This window comes from Chanodichthys erythropterus, chromosome 10, assembly GCF_024489055.1.
Source record: "Chanodichthys erythropterus isolate Z2021 chromosome 10, ASM2448905v1, whole genome shotgun sequence".
NCBI classification, from domain to species: domain Eukaryota; kingdom Metazoa; phylum Chordata; class Actinopteri; order Cypriniformes; family Xenocyprididae; genus Chanodichthys; species Chanodichthys erythropterus.
The window spans coordinates 10844641-10859716 of NC_090230.1; the positions used below are offsets into that span (position 1 = coordinate 10844641).

The following is a 15076-nucleotide window of genomic DNA, read 5'->3' on the forward strand; positions in this document are numbered from 1 at the left end:
TGAGTTTGTGTGTTTCTGGCTGGAAAATGAAAAAAACAAAACAACAACAACAAAATGGATCCATAAATCTACTCTGACATTATAAGTAAACAAACCCAATGCATAATAACATGATACAATTCAGCTAAACATACTGTTGCCATTTTTATAAATGCAAATATGCAAACCAAGTAAAAAAACAGTTGTTTCAAAATGTTTCTATTTTTCACAATGTCGTCAGTTCTGCTGCAGTACGAATGCTCATTTGAATCACTTAACATTTAAATTTCTTGATTTCACTCTGATGATCATCTCTTCTAAATTTAATTTGTCTGCATGAATAAATGGGCTCTCAATTTTGCCACAGAACAGTGACAAAAGGCATGGCAGAAAGCACAAGGGAAATAACTAGGAGGAAGATAAGTGGGTGTGAGGTGAATGGTTGTAATCTTCCTTAAAGCTGAATGTGGTGTGTCTGTTGAGTCTCCAGATAGTATCAGTCCAGCCCTCATTTGCAGTGCAGGCAAACAGACAGATGTTTACTGTCAGTTCTCGCTGTACACAGGAATGTGTAGTTGGAATGTGTGGATAAAGAAGAAGGAGTTTGTGCTGAAATGCAACATGATTCCCAAAGAACTTGCCATTTGGTGTGTGTGTGTGTGTGTGTGTGTGTGTGTGTGTGTGTGTGTGTGTGTGTGTGTGTGTGTGTGTGTGTGTGTGTGTGTGTGTGTGTGTGTGTGTGTGTGTGTGTGTGTGTGTGTGTGTGTGTGTGTGTGTGTGTGTGTGTGTGTGTGTGTGTATGTACGTACTTGTTTTGCTATAAATTTTGAAGGAAATGTTTTTATAAAACCTAGTAGTTTAAAAGGCGCACAAATCTTAATTAACATGCTATAAAACAGTTCTGGCTCTAATATCTGACTGGATGAGATATGTTTGAGGACATTGTTTTTGATCATCAGCTGTATTTTACATGAATAAAGCCAAAATAAACTGTTACAATTGTTTATTAAGATTATGATTATTAATAATACAAATATTACCATAATTATTAATTAGTATATTTATATTTACATGTAATAATTATTGATTAGTATATAATAATAATAATAATAATAATGAAACTATTACTTTTATTATTAGAAGAAAAAGAGAGTTTTGTGCTATATTAATAATAATAATAATAATAAATTAAATTAAATAATAACAATTAACACAAATTAATTATAGTTATTGATATAAAATTAAAAATGATCCGTTATTATTATTAATATTATTATTAAAAGAGTTTTTGATATATAATACTACTAATAATAACATGTAAAATAAAAAGATAAACATTCAATATTAATAAAATATATTAAAATACCTAATATTAAAAGTATAATGTAAAATAATTTATTATAACATAAAATGAATTTAAAGATATACTATTATTATTATTATTATTATTATTATTATTATTATGTAATAATACTATTAATAATAATAATAATAATAATAATAATAATAATAATAATAATAATAATAATAATAATAATATAACAATAACCATAATCATTATTATTACTATTGAAATTATTAATAAAAATAATTTTACATTAAATACAGTTAATATTAATGTACTATAACAACGTTATTAATTTATTATTATTATTTTATTATTATTATTATTAAAATACAATGATAAAACAATATTAATAACATATATTAAGTATAATGTAATATAATTTAAATTAAATCATATTTAATTACACATTAAAATTCAAAATATAATGTAATATAGTTTATTATAAAATATCATAATATTATGTAATATTATATAATAGTACTCTCATATAATGTTTTATGGTGCATTTTTATATTTATAAATTAGTAGTAGTAGTAGTGGTGGTGGTATTAGAAGAAAAGAGAGTTTGTGCTATATAATAACAACAACAATAACCATAATCATTATTATTATTATTATTATTACTAAAATAAAATTATTACTAATAAAATAAATATATTGGGAAATATATTTAATAAAAATATAACAAAATAATAATAAAATATTGTTATTATTTATCATAAATTACTAAAAAATAAACATTTGTGAAAACAACATTATTTTGCTAAATTGCTTATTGAGATTAATCTCAAGAGATTAAAATCATTAAGACATGCTAGGGTGTGCATCAGAGTGTTTTTACCATAGTAAAGCCGGGTAAAGTGCATCTTACTTAACAACACCTCTTAACTGTGGTAAATCCACTATCCTTCTCTTTGCCATACTAACGTCCAATACTTCATCAATGTCCTATTCTCCAGTGTTGCAAATGTCAAGTCTTCTGAGAAGAAAACAGTATTTAAAAGAACCTAATGAAATATTATACATCACTACATGCCTAAAATCTTCTGTGTTATAATAAAACCTAAAACTAGTTTATGACCTAATGCTTTACTTCAGTTTTTGCAATGCTGTAAAATCTGAAAAATGAATGTCAGCTAATTGAAATTCACAGCGAATATATTCCAGCTGACGTGCTGCTGTTTAGCTGCTGTAATAAAGTCTAGTTAAGCTGTGAGCTTTTAACTTCAAACTAGGAATGAACAGATACTGAAACCAGTATTGGTATCAGGCCTGATACTAGCCTCATGTACTCATACTCAAACTATATACAGCTACTGTGCGTGAGCTGATAAGAGAACGAGGAGTGGACCGAGTACAGTAATCACATGATGTCAAACAGTGCGCGAATAGCCTAATCGAGTTCTCTTTCATATCTTCTTGCGCTGGAATGAACAAATTCCCACAAAATAGGCAAGTATCCTTGTGAAACAGTCAGTTATGTCTTAAGTAAACATAAACGGTAGAGAAAGAAAAAGCATGTGTAACAGTATGTTGGATTTGTGCAGCTCTTAAAGTGACAGCAGCCTAATAAACATACTGCTGTCTTTGCCCTCAATGATAATCTAACAACAAAAGACAGTGAAAATCACTCACTGTTCTTGACTGGTTGAGCCCAGCTAGAGCTGCTCTAAATATTCACTGCACTATTAAAGTAAAGATAAAATATGAGAGCAATAATATGAACAGTGAAAGAAACAGTAGCTCATACAATACATTTTTAACAGACATAATTAGGCATGAAAATAACTGAAGGAAATTTGCTAAGCCAACTAATTTGATTCATATTATTTTGGTTTCTCTGCCAAATATTTTAAAAAATTAAAAATGCAATGAAAATATCGGTACTCGGTATTGGCAAGTAGTAAAAATAAAAGTATCATATCAGACTCAAAAAGTGGTATCGGTGAATCCTTCAAGCATACTGAAAGTAGTAGCAGCTCATTCTTACAGATCATCCCAACTTCCTTTTATACTTTGATAATGAATGACAGTAAGTACCTCACACATTTTTCAGTTAAATACATGTTATAAAGATCAAATTTAGTCAGTCTAAATAGTTATGTTAATGGGTTTGTCTTTATTAGCATTAAATTAGACATAAATTGGATTGTGCAGCAGAAGGTTGTTGGGTCGGATCCCATGAACTTAATGGTGTGCTGTGTGAGTGTAACAAGTACAGATAATGTTCAATAATGCGAGCTATTGCCGTAAGATCTTGGTTTAACTTCATATCGACTGTGTTTACCTTGATTAATGGACCAGGTGTATTTGGAGGCTGTGGAGTTACACAGGAGACATGGAACAGAAGGGCTGGAGTCTCCCTCGGCAAAACACATGCCATCTATATTACACGTTCTCTCCTAAAAGAAAGAATGAGAGAAGAGATGTTAATATTGTTAATTTAAACTAATTTAAAAAAGTTCTTTAGGTTAAATAAAAAAATAAATAAATAGTAATAATAATAATAACATAAATACATAACATGGAAAAACCCACCTGTCCCTAGTGAATAAAAAAACTATACCAAAATGTATTTTAAATATGTTTATTTCATACTAAATACACTACAAATCCGTTAACATATTTATTTGCATATCGCTTGAGACTTATGGACATCAGGAGAATCTGGAGAATTCCCGGTGGGCCGCTCATAAATTGGGCCGGTAGTACCGTGACTGATAATTGAATGAACTAATCACACAACTTTACTTCAGTTTATTTATGCTTTATGTATTTATGCTCTGCACTGCATTCACTGCATCAACTGTGTAGGAGACTAACAGGGTAGAGGACAATTTGTTAAATAAAGTTGTTATATTTGTTTTGTTTTGCTTCATATTAAGTTTGAACCACTGTAGTTACGTTGACTATTTTAACAATGTCTTTACTACTTCTCTGGACCTTGAATGTGGTAATTTCATTGCTTTCTATGGGAGATAAAAACCTCTTGGATTTATCTTAATTTGTGTTATGAAGATGAACGGGTTTGGAACGACATGAAGGTGAGTAATTAATGACAGAATTTTAATTTTTGGGTGAACTAACCATTTAAAGTATATCTTTAGTTGGACCTCAGCACTACTTCCGGATAACTAAAGAGCATTAAGTACAATTAATTGTTCCAATTTATCAGACTTTAAGTATATCAATTTAGTATACCAAGAGTACAATTGCAGAGTATTTATATTAAATACATAAATATGTAAACGTATTTGTAGTATATGTAGCATAAAATAAATGTATCACAAATACATTTTGGTATATTTAATTTTTACTAAATGTACTAAACTAAACTAAAACTAGGAAAGTAAAACTAACAGTTATAGTGATTATAAAATTCAAAACTATTATAATAAACACTAAAAATACAAATAAGCACTATAAGCTAAATAAAGTGAACATAAAAAAGGTAAGCTAAAATGAAAAATAATTAAAAATTAAAAATTCAACTATAATAACACTGCACACTTTGTGCTTTTAGTTTGTGCTTTCCTTGGGATTCAAACTTACAATCTTGCCGTTGTTAGCACTAAGATTTATAAAGAAAGAAAGAAAGAAAGAAAGAAAGAAAGAAAGAAAGAAAGAAAGAAAGAAAGAAAGAAAGAAAGAAAGAAAGAAAGAAAGAAAGAAAGAAAGAAAGAAAGAAAGAAAGAAAGAAAGAAAGAAAGAAAGAAAGAAATGATTCCAGGCGTATCCACCAGCGTGGAGATTTTGCAACTGCTCACGGTTACACTGCGGCTCAAACCAACATCCCCTGTCAAACCTTTGAGATAAAGCTCAACCGTCTTTGCTATAAATCATCAAAGCATAAAGCCTGGCACTGATAGAATCTCTATATTTCAAGTTTTTAATATCCAGTGGGACGTGTAAGTCGCAACGCCCTTAGGACATCTGCGGCAGAGCAGAGAAGATAAACACAAACCAAACGGATCCACCTTGATAACTCATCTCTCACGGTGAGATTACATGCTATATGGCAGTCCAAAACCCAGAGGAAGAAAGTTAGAACGAGCGAGTACATCAGGTGCTCAAGGGATCGGTTACTCCGTCAGTCTTTGGTCTCGATGTCGTGAATAATATCTGCAATTGTCTGTTTTCCACATCCACGCTCTGTGTTTTTCCACCGCACACCCTTGCGGCCTTGCGTATCGCTGTTGTCCTGTTGCACTGAGAGCAGTTAAGACACTAAACGGCTATGACAGACTTTTTGCCTTATAAACTTGAATGCTCTGCCACTTATTTTCCGGTGGAAAATCCAGGCCATTAGCGTAGGAAGTCATTTTGCGCACAGTGAAAATAAAGTTCAGGATGATGGACACATGGATAATAAATGGAAGGGCCACAAGGGAAGTTGTGCAGAAACAATCATGGATGGTTTTAACACGGTACTAGAAACAATCTTCATTTTAAAGCAATTCAGAATCTGTTCAAAGGGTTTTAAATCAATCAGGGAACAATTACAGTATTGAAATATCGCTTCTTTATATTCTTCTCCACAATTTTTTTGTAATTAATTCAAATCAAACTATATATACATAAATATTATTAATAAATTATATTATTTCTAATTACATTTTAATGTATATAATACATATAATTAATTATAACAATAAGAAGAATTATCATTGAAGAATTTGTTAAAATGTATTCATTAGTTCATTTGCATAATGAATTGTGATTTGTTGTTTTTCTTGCATTTTTTTCTGCATACACTGGTTATTTATAAATAATATGTATAACTGCTCATTAATTAGACAGACAGACAGACAGACAGACAGACAGACAGACAGACAGACAGACAGACAGATAGAGATAGATAGATAGATAGATAGATAGATAGATAGATAGATAGATAGATAGATAGATAGATAGATAGATAGATAGATAGATAGATAGATAGATAGATAGATAGATAGATAGATAGATAGATAGATAGATAGATAGATAGATAATTGTTAAAGGGTTAGTTCACCCAAAAATGAAAATTCTGTCATTTATTACTTACCCTCATGTCGTTCCACACCCGTAAGACCTTCGTCAATCTTCGGAACACAAATTAAGATATTTTTGATGAAATCTGATGGCTCCGAGAGGCCTGCATAGGGAGCAATGACATTTCCTCTCTCAAGATCCAGAAAGATTCGGGAAGCTTCGGATCATTATGAATCAGTGTGTCGAATCGGCAGTTCGGAGCACCAAAGTCACGTGATTTAAGCAGTTTGCTGGTTTGACACGTGATCCGAATCATGATTCGACACAGAAGAATCATAACGCTCCGAAGCTTCCTGAAGCAGTGTTTTGAAATCGGCCATCACTATATAAGTCATTATTTAGTTTTTTTGGCGCACCAAAAATATTCTTGTCACTTTGTAATATTAATATTGAACCACTGTACTCACATGAACTGATTTAAATTTGTTTTTAGTACATTAATGGATCTTGAGAGAGGAAATGTAATTTTTGGCTATGAAGGCCTCACTGAGCCATCGGATTTCAACACAAATCTCTTAATTTGTGATCTGAAGTTGAACGAAGGTCTTACGGGTGTGGAACGGCATGAGGGTGAGTAATAAATGACATTTTTGGGTGAACTAACCCTTTAATTGAAAAACAAGAAGAATGGAGTACTATTTACAATCTATTGGCCTATTTAAGACTATACCTTCAGCTTGCAAAGTCCAGAGGGAGTCACACACAACTGGCAAATGCCATCATAAAGGGTTAAAAATTTTCCCTTGCTGTATTGACGGCCATCATTAGTCACCTGAAGAAGAAAAAGAGAGATGGAGAGGTTTAAATACATATCCTGAATGAATGTAATACTAGTAATACTAGTACTCGAGGACAAAAAAAAAATCAGTAAAATTATTTTATTGTATTTTTAAGGTAATGTGTAGTCAAACAGCCATTATTTATCATAGATTATTATTTACCATTATTTACCAGCTAATTCCACATTATGCTGTTTATTGAATGGCTTCTTAGAAAATGTATTACTTGGTATGACCAAGTTACAGTACTTGGTAAATTTGACATGAATATGGATATAAGTCAGACAGACAGTGGAGAAAAACTGGTAAATATGTGTTGCCATAGCAAACTAAAAGAAATTTTTCATTAGGATAATGCAAAATGCATATTCAGAAATATTTATGGTCAGTAAACTTTCTAGTTCATCTGCCACTGGCAGGTGATGCAAAAAAAGCATGTCTTCTTGTAATACTTCAGAGCGTCTTTAGCAGCACTAGTTTGTGTAAATCCAAAAGTGAAGTTAATTTTTCAACCCCTCAGTGAGTGTTAATCCCACAAGCCTTTGAGATTAATGCAGGCAGGAGTTTAGGTGGATTTCGAGATGTATTACCTCATGGATTCGTCTTTGCTTTGACCTTCAGAGACACCCTGTGGCTCTTTGAACATTGAAATTTATGTTAATGATTCCTCATCACGGACTATCCATTTTTTACATCAGTAAACACACTCATTAACACACACACACACACACACACACATAGATCAAGGCCCACTTTGGGAGCAAGCGATGAGGTCAATGATCACAAGACCTGAATTGAGTTTACGAACTTTTTAATGTTTATGCTAGCCGTATACTTAAACAAAGTAAAATTGGTTTCCTATATGGGCTGTCAAAGCATAAAAATGATTAAAATGATTGTGTTGCCTTTATGGCTGTCATTCAGAACAGAAGAGCTCTCCTCCATCTCATGGCTTGATGATTTCGACGAGATATAACATTTTAAAGTGCCCGGGTACGCATCATTTAGCTTAGCCTCAAACAGCGCGTGCGGCCGGCATAAATTCAGGCTGATTTTAAGCGTTAAAACCCACAACTGTGAAGGAGACTTCGTGCGTAATTACATTTCACCAATACAGAGAAGGTAACGCTTCATCTTTCAATCACAATGGAAAGTTTCAAAAAAGATGGCCTGCTTTTATCAGACCGATGACATTTTGATTCATTCAGTCACTGCAAAAAATTGCAGTGGAAAATCAATCACACAAACCCTCGGACAGATCCCTGTCCCTGAGATTGATGGACAGGTACCTTAATCTCCCATCTAGCATAGGGCTGCTCGCTGGCTGTGAAGTCCACCGCGTCCACGGCCATGTTGCCGAGTCGTGGGACGGAGCAGTCCACGGCTTTGGAGCTCAGGAAGGATGCTTTGGTTGTCCCTTCCTCTTCAGGGATCCAAACTCCATTCATGTGCTTAAACAACATCAACGAAAAATTATTAATTTTTCTGAGAAAAAAGATGTACATTTTAACATAACATACTGCTGAAATAATAGACTTTATATTTATTTCACACTTAACGATGTTCTTTTAATGGTTTTGGACACTTAATTGCATGTTATTTAGTATTACAATAAAGTTGAAATGCATTCTAGTTTAAACTGATACTAAAAGCAATTAGCTGAACATTAGAGTGCTTTTTTGACCCATTTAAGTAAGTACACTACTTAAGTAAATATTTATAATGTCTTAAAGGGATAGTTTACCCAAAAATGAAAATTCTGTCATCATTTACTTACCCTCAAGTTGTACCCGAGTTTCTTTCTTCTGCTGAACACAAAAGAAGAGATTTTGAAGAATTTTGGTAACCAATCTTTTATGTTTAGCAGAAGAAAATAATTCATACAGGTCTGGAACAACTTGAGGGTAAGTTATTGATGACAGAATTTTCAGTTTTGGCTATCCCTTTTAATTTTAATGCCAAATGTACTGACAAGCATTCATGGTAAACTATAATACAATTTCATGTTGTTTCTATTGAAACTTGCATGTCATGTCTTTAAATATGTTTGAAGTGACACATTTGTAATGATGAAGTTGCAATTTGGTACATTTAAAATACTGTATATTAAAAGTCTTACATGTGCATTTGTTACAATAAAGTTTGTTAAATTTGTTAACATTAGTTAATGCATTAACTAACATGAACGAATCAAGAGCAATACATTTGTTACTGTATTTGTCAAACTGCTTGTTACGTATCTGAAGTGTAACATTGTTTTGTGTAAGTGTTCTCTCTTTATTGTTTGTTCATGTTACTTTACAGTGCATTAACTAATGTTAACAAATACAACTCTTGATTTTAATAATGTTAGTTAGTTAGTTAGTTCACCCAAAAATGAAAATTCTGTCATTTATTACTCACCCTCATGCCGTTCCACACCCGTAAAACCTTTGTTAATCTTCGGAACGCAAATTAAGATATTTTAGTTGAAATCCGATGGCTCCGTGAGGCCTCCATATAGGGAGCAATGACACTTCCTCTCTCAAGATCCATAAAGGTACTAAAAACATATTTAAATCGGTTCATGTGAGTTCAGTGGTTCAATATTAATATTATAAAGCGACAAGAATATTTTTGGTGCGCCAAAACAAAATCAAAATAAGGACTTATTTAGTGATGACCGATTTCAAAACACTGCTTCAGGAAGCATAAGAGCACAAATGAATCAGTGTATCGAATCATGATTCAGATCGCGGGTCAAACTGCCAACGGCTGAAATCACGTGACTTTGGCACTCCGAACTGCAGATTCGACACACTGATTCATTTATGATCCGATGCTTCCTGAAGCAGTGTTTTGAAATCGACCATCACTATATAAGTCCTTATTTTGTTTTTTTGGTGCTCCAAAAATATTCTTGTCGCTTTATAATATTAATATTGAACCACTGTACTGACATGAACCGATTTAAATATGTTTTTAGTACCTTTATGGATCTTGAGAGAGTGTCATTGCTCCCTATGGAGGCCTCACGGAGCCATCGGATTTCAACAAAAATATCTTAATTTGTGTTCTGAAGATTAACGAAGGTCTTACGGGTATGGAACGGCATGAGGGTGAGTAATAAATGACAGAATTTTCATTTTTGGGTGGACTAACCCTTTAATGTTAACAAAAATTAATAAACACATTGCCCACAATGAGGATCATTGTGTCCGGTCTGCTTCCAACATACTGACGAGGACGCGAAAGGTTCAGTAGATAATCTGCTTTACTGTAAATGAATGGTTAATGTTTTAGTGTAATGAACAGAAGCTGCTCTTTGTAAATAAATGGAATCTTTTCTGGGAGCGACCTAGGCTCCTCCGTGCTGATGGTCTGCACCCCAGCAGAATCAGAGCGGATCTTCTGTCAGACTACATCTCCAAAACTCTACGCACCGTATGACTTGTAAGTCAAACCTCAAATCACAGTCTGTGATTTAATCACCCACTTAATTGATAGAAATATGTGTAGTACAGTCTATTCCCTGAATATTGAGGTCAAACAATAAATATATAGGATTTAGAAAAAATCTGATAGTGTTTAAACCTTTTTACAAAAACAATTTCTAAAGATAGGGCTCCTAAACATTAGATCGCTGACACCAAAGGCAGTTATTGTAAATGAAATGATAACAGATAATCGTTTTGATGTACTTTGCCTTACTGAAACCTGGCTTAAACCAAATGATTATTTCAGTCTTAATGAGTCCAGTCCACCAGGCTACTGATATAAGCACGAGCCCCATCTGATTGGTCGTGACAGTGGTATTGCAACTATATATAGAAATTTTCTTAATGTTACTCAGAAAACAGGACACGTTTAATTCATTTGAAGTGCTTATGCTAAATGTTACTCAGATATAAGAAAAAAGTCCCTTCTATCTCTTGCTTTGGTTACCATTTTTAGGCCTCCAGGGCCCTATGCTGACTTCCTAAAGAGTTTGCAGATTTTCTCTCAGACTTCATCATTGTCTCTCAGTCAGCGTCTACAAAATGCTGATTGTTGGATATTTTAATAATCATGTAAACAATACAAATGATGCATTAGGGGCTGTGTTTACAGATTTACTAAACTCCTTTGGGGTCAAGCAAAACATCACTAGACCCACTCATCCTTTAATCAAACACTAGATTTAATTATATCACATGTAATCAATCCTACAGATATATTATATATACCCAAATGAACTTGAGGAAATGACCAGCAGTATGGGCACCATTTTCTCTAGTACCATCAGATTAAAAAAAGTTGGAGAGAAAAGTACTGCACCATGGTACAACAGTATTACTCACGCCATAAAGAGAGACACTCGTATTCTAGAGCACAAGTGGAGACAAACTAGTCTATAGAATTGCATGGAAAGACAGCAATTCTCATTATAAAAAGGCTCTAAAAGCAGCCAGGGCCGAGCATCTCATCTCATCTCATCTCATCTCATCCATCTCATCCATCTAATCCAAGGTTTGAAAGCATCAGAAATACAATTGTAAATGTACAACCTTTGACAGTGTTTTATTATTCAGACTCAATTATGGCCCCTCAAGAACAGTTGCAGTGCTTTACAACTAAAGGACGGGACAATATAAGCTTAGTGCATTTAAACCAACAACATGTTTATTAGATCCAATACCCACTAAACTACTGAAAAAGTTGTTACCTGTAACAGAAGAGCCTCTTCTCAATATTATGAACTCATTTTTATCTCTAGGTCATGTCGCAAGACCGTTCAAGCTGGCATTTATTAAGCCTCTCATTCAGAAACCACAATTAGATCCAAATGTATCAGCAAATTACAGACCCATTTCAAATCTTCCATTTATGTCTAAAATACTAGAAAATGTTGTGTCGGCTCAATTTGTGCTCTTTCTTGCAAAAAAAATGATATCTATGAAAAATTTCAGTAAGGATCCAGGCCTCATCATAGCAAAGAAACTGCGCTCGTTAAAATTACAAATGACTGACTTCTAGCTTCTGACCAAAGCTGTATCTCAATACTAGTTTTACTTGATCTCAGTGCTGCGTTCGACACTATATAGATCATAATATACTCTTAGACTGACTACAATATTACACTGGTATTCAGGGACAGGCATTGAGGTGGTTTAGATCGTACCTTTCAGACCATTACCATTTTGTATATTTAAACGGGGAAAAATCTAAGATCAAAAGAAGTTTCCACTGCTATGCCAATGATACTCAGTTATATATTTCATTATGACCAGATGAAATCTCTAAATTATCCAAATTGACAGACTGTTTTAAAGATACAAAACACTGGATGACTATTTTCTTCTATTAAATTCAGATAAGACTGAGGTATTACTTATTGGACCAAAAACCTTCACATAGAATCTCTTAGACTACAATTTGCATTTAGAAGGATGTACTGTAACTTCATCCTCTACAGTTAAAGACCTTGGTGTTATATTAGACAGCAAATTCATATTTCATATGTTACAAAAACAGCCTTCTACCACCTCAGGAACATCGCTGCATCCTCAATAAATAAGCTATAATTAGTCCAAAATACAGCTGCTAGAGTTCTTACCAGGTCAAAAAAAATTATAATCATATAACACCGGTTTTATCAACACTGGTTACCTATAAAGTTCAGTATCAATTATAAAGTACTTGTAAGGCCCTAAATGGTTCAGCTCCTGTGTATTTAACTGATCTTCTATCGCCCTACAATCACACTCTTTAAGATCACAAAACTCTGGACCTCTGGTTGTACAGGATATCCAAGTCCACTAAAGAAGGAAGAGCGTTTTTACATTTGGCTAAACTCTGGAATAGCCTTCTTGATAATGTTCGGGGCTCAGACTCACTCACCCAGTTACTATCTTTGGTTAATGTTATGAACAGCAGCTATACTAATTGTTCTCCATTTGCTTTTCTGTTTGCTTTGAAACTATATGTATTGTGAAAAACGCTATACAAATAAATGTGAATTGAATTGAATTAATAAATGCTGTAGAAGTGCAGTTTATTATTAGTTCATGTTAACTAATGTAGTGAACTAATGTTAATTAATGAATCTTATTGTAAAGTGTTACCCAAAAATGTATAGTTTTAACACAAACGGTGTCAAATATCTAAAGTACATATGCCTATCCTAAAGTTTTAGTATTGAATTTAACTTAATTATTTCACCTATTTTTTTTTTTTTTTTTTTTAGAATTTACTAACCTTCATGTGTTCCCAACCTGTATGACTTGTGAAAGTGAATAAAAGTCATAGAGGTTTGGAACAACATTACACTAAAAAACAATTGTGTAGGGGTTACAATTTTCACTCTGAAATTGCTAGAAAATATGACAAATAATTAACAAAGAAAGAAAAGAAACACATTGAATTAAACATTTAGATAGAAATACTGGAATAGTATTTTCTTGTAAAACATACTCCAATAATCTTTGTGTTATTTACAACTTTGATTTATATATATATATATATATATATATATATATATATATATATATATATATATATATATATATATATATATATATATATATATATATATTAGTGTAGAATACAAAAATGTAGAAATATTAAATTTTAGTTTACTTTTTTCTTTAAATTCAACAAAACAAATATCAGAAGATATGCTAAAACACTAGGACAGGCAAATGTGCTTCAGTTGTTTGAGATGTAAATTAGAGCAATATTCACCTCTGATCCTTCATTCTTTGAGAGAAACAGAAACAGCTAGAAATATAGCTGCAAGCAGCAATTACGGGGCCAAGCATAAAAACGGCACAAGAAGCCAGCCAACATGGCTGTGAGCATCAGACTAACTGCAACAGTGAGCAATTAAAGACCTATTAAGATCATTTTAGGCAAATGAGCTGAAAAATTAGGATTTACTGGTTCACCACTTTCAACCAATAGGTGGCGCTGTGTCCAAATTGTTGTGGTATGGTCAGAGTGAGGTGACAATGACACTTGCAAAGTTTGGTGTCAATATGTCAAAGCATTTCAGAGATACAGCTTCAAGAGTGGGTTTTGCATCATGCCTCAAATTCTTTGCTCCGGTATACGAAAACGGTTTGATGTATCGACTTGAAATCCATAACTTTTGTCGGCATGGTCAGAAGATGATACGGTTCAATTTTGGTGAAAATCGGAACAACGGTCTAGGAGGAGTTAAAAAAAGTATGTTTTTAAAGAAAAATAACATGGCGGACAGGAAGTTTCATTACAATTGGTTAATATAGTCAAAAGTTATTAGCATTTTTGTCAATTTTGTTATAACTTTTGACCACAAGGTGGCGCTGCACCAAAACTTTTTGAGTATTGTCAGGGCATGGTGCCAAAAGACCCATACCGAGTTTCGTAACGATACGCTAATGCGTTCGTAAAATACAGCATTTTAGCACAAAATTCAAAGTGACCGACGGCCAAAATGTCAGATATGGGAAAGTTATCATTAGACTCGGCATGATGCCCCGAATCCAACGAGACCAAATTTAATTTTGATTTTTGGACAAACCCATCAGAAATTATAGGCAAAAACAGCCATTTTTCATATCTCCGCACCATTAGGTAGCGTTGCACCGAAACACTGCATGATGACTCAGGTCATGCTTGTGATGTCATGTACCAAGTTTGGTCTAAATACAATAAAGCGTTGCGGAAATACAGCCTTACATCTATTGTCGCAAGCGCTATGTAAAATTTATTCGCGTGTTTTCAAAAACGCTTTTAGAAATCGACTTGAATTCCATAACTTTTTGTCTGCATGGTCTGAAGATGATCTGGTTAAATTTTCGTGAAAATCGGAGTAATGGCCTAGGAGGAGTTCGAAAAAGTAGGTTTTTCAGAAAATTCAAAATGGCGGAAAAATTTTCATGACAGAAAATGACGTCATAGTGTGCAATCAATTTGGCTTGACCCAAGGAATCAG

General features: G+C 33.1%; 1 protein-coding gene across 1 annotated transcript in view; it reads right to left on the reverse strand.

The window, feature by feature from the left end:
- si:ch211-246m6.5 (von Willebrand factor D and EGF domain-containing protein) overlaps window positions 1-15076 on the reverse strand; it is a 99242-nt gene that overhangs the window by 52117 nt on the left and 32049 nt on the right. Inside the window, exons 14-16 of the mRNA XM_067398602.1 lie at window positions 8430-8591; window positions 7032-7133; window positions 3615-3729 (exon numbers count right to left, since the gene is read on the reverse strand). Of these exons, the coding sequence (XP_067254703.1) occupies window positions 3615-3729; window positions 7032-7133; window positions 8430-8591 (379 nt within the window). The remainder of the gene's footprint in view (window positions 1-3614; window positions 3730-7031; window positions 7134-8429; window positions 8592-15076) is intronic.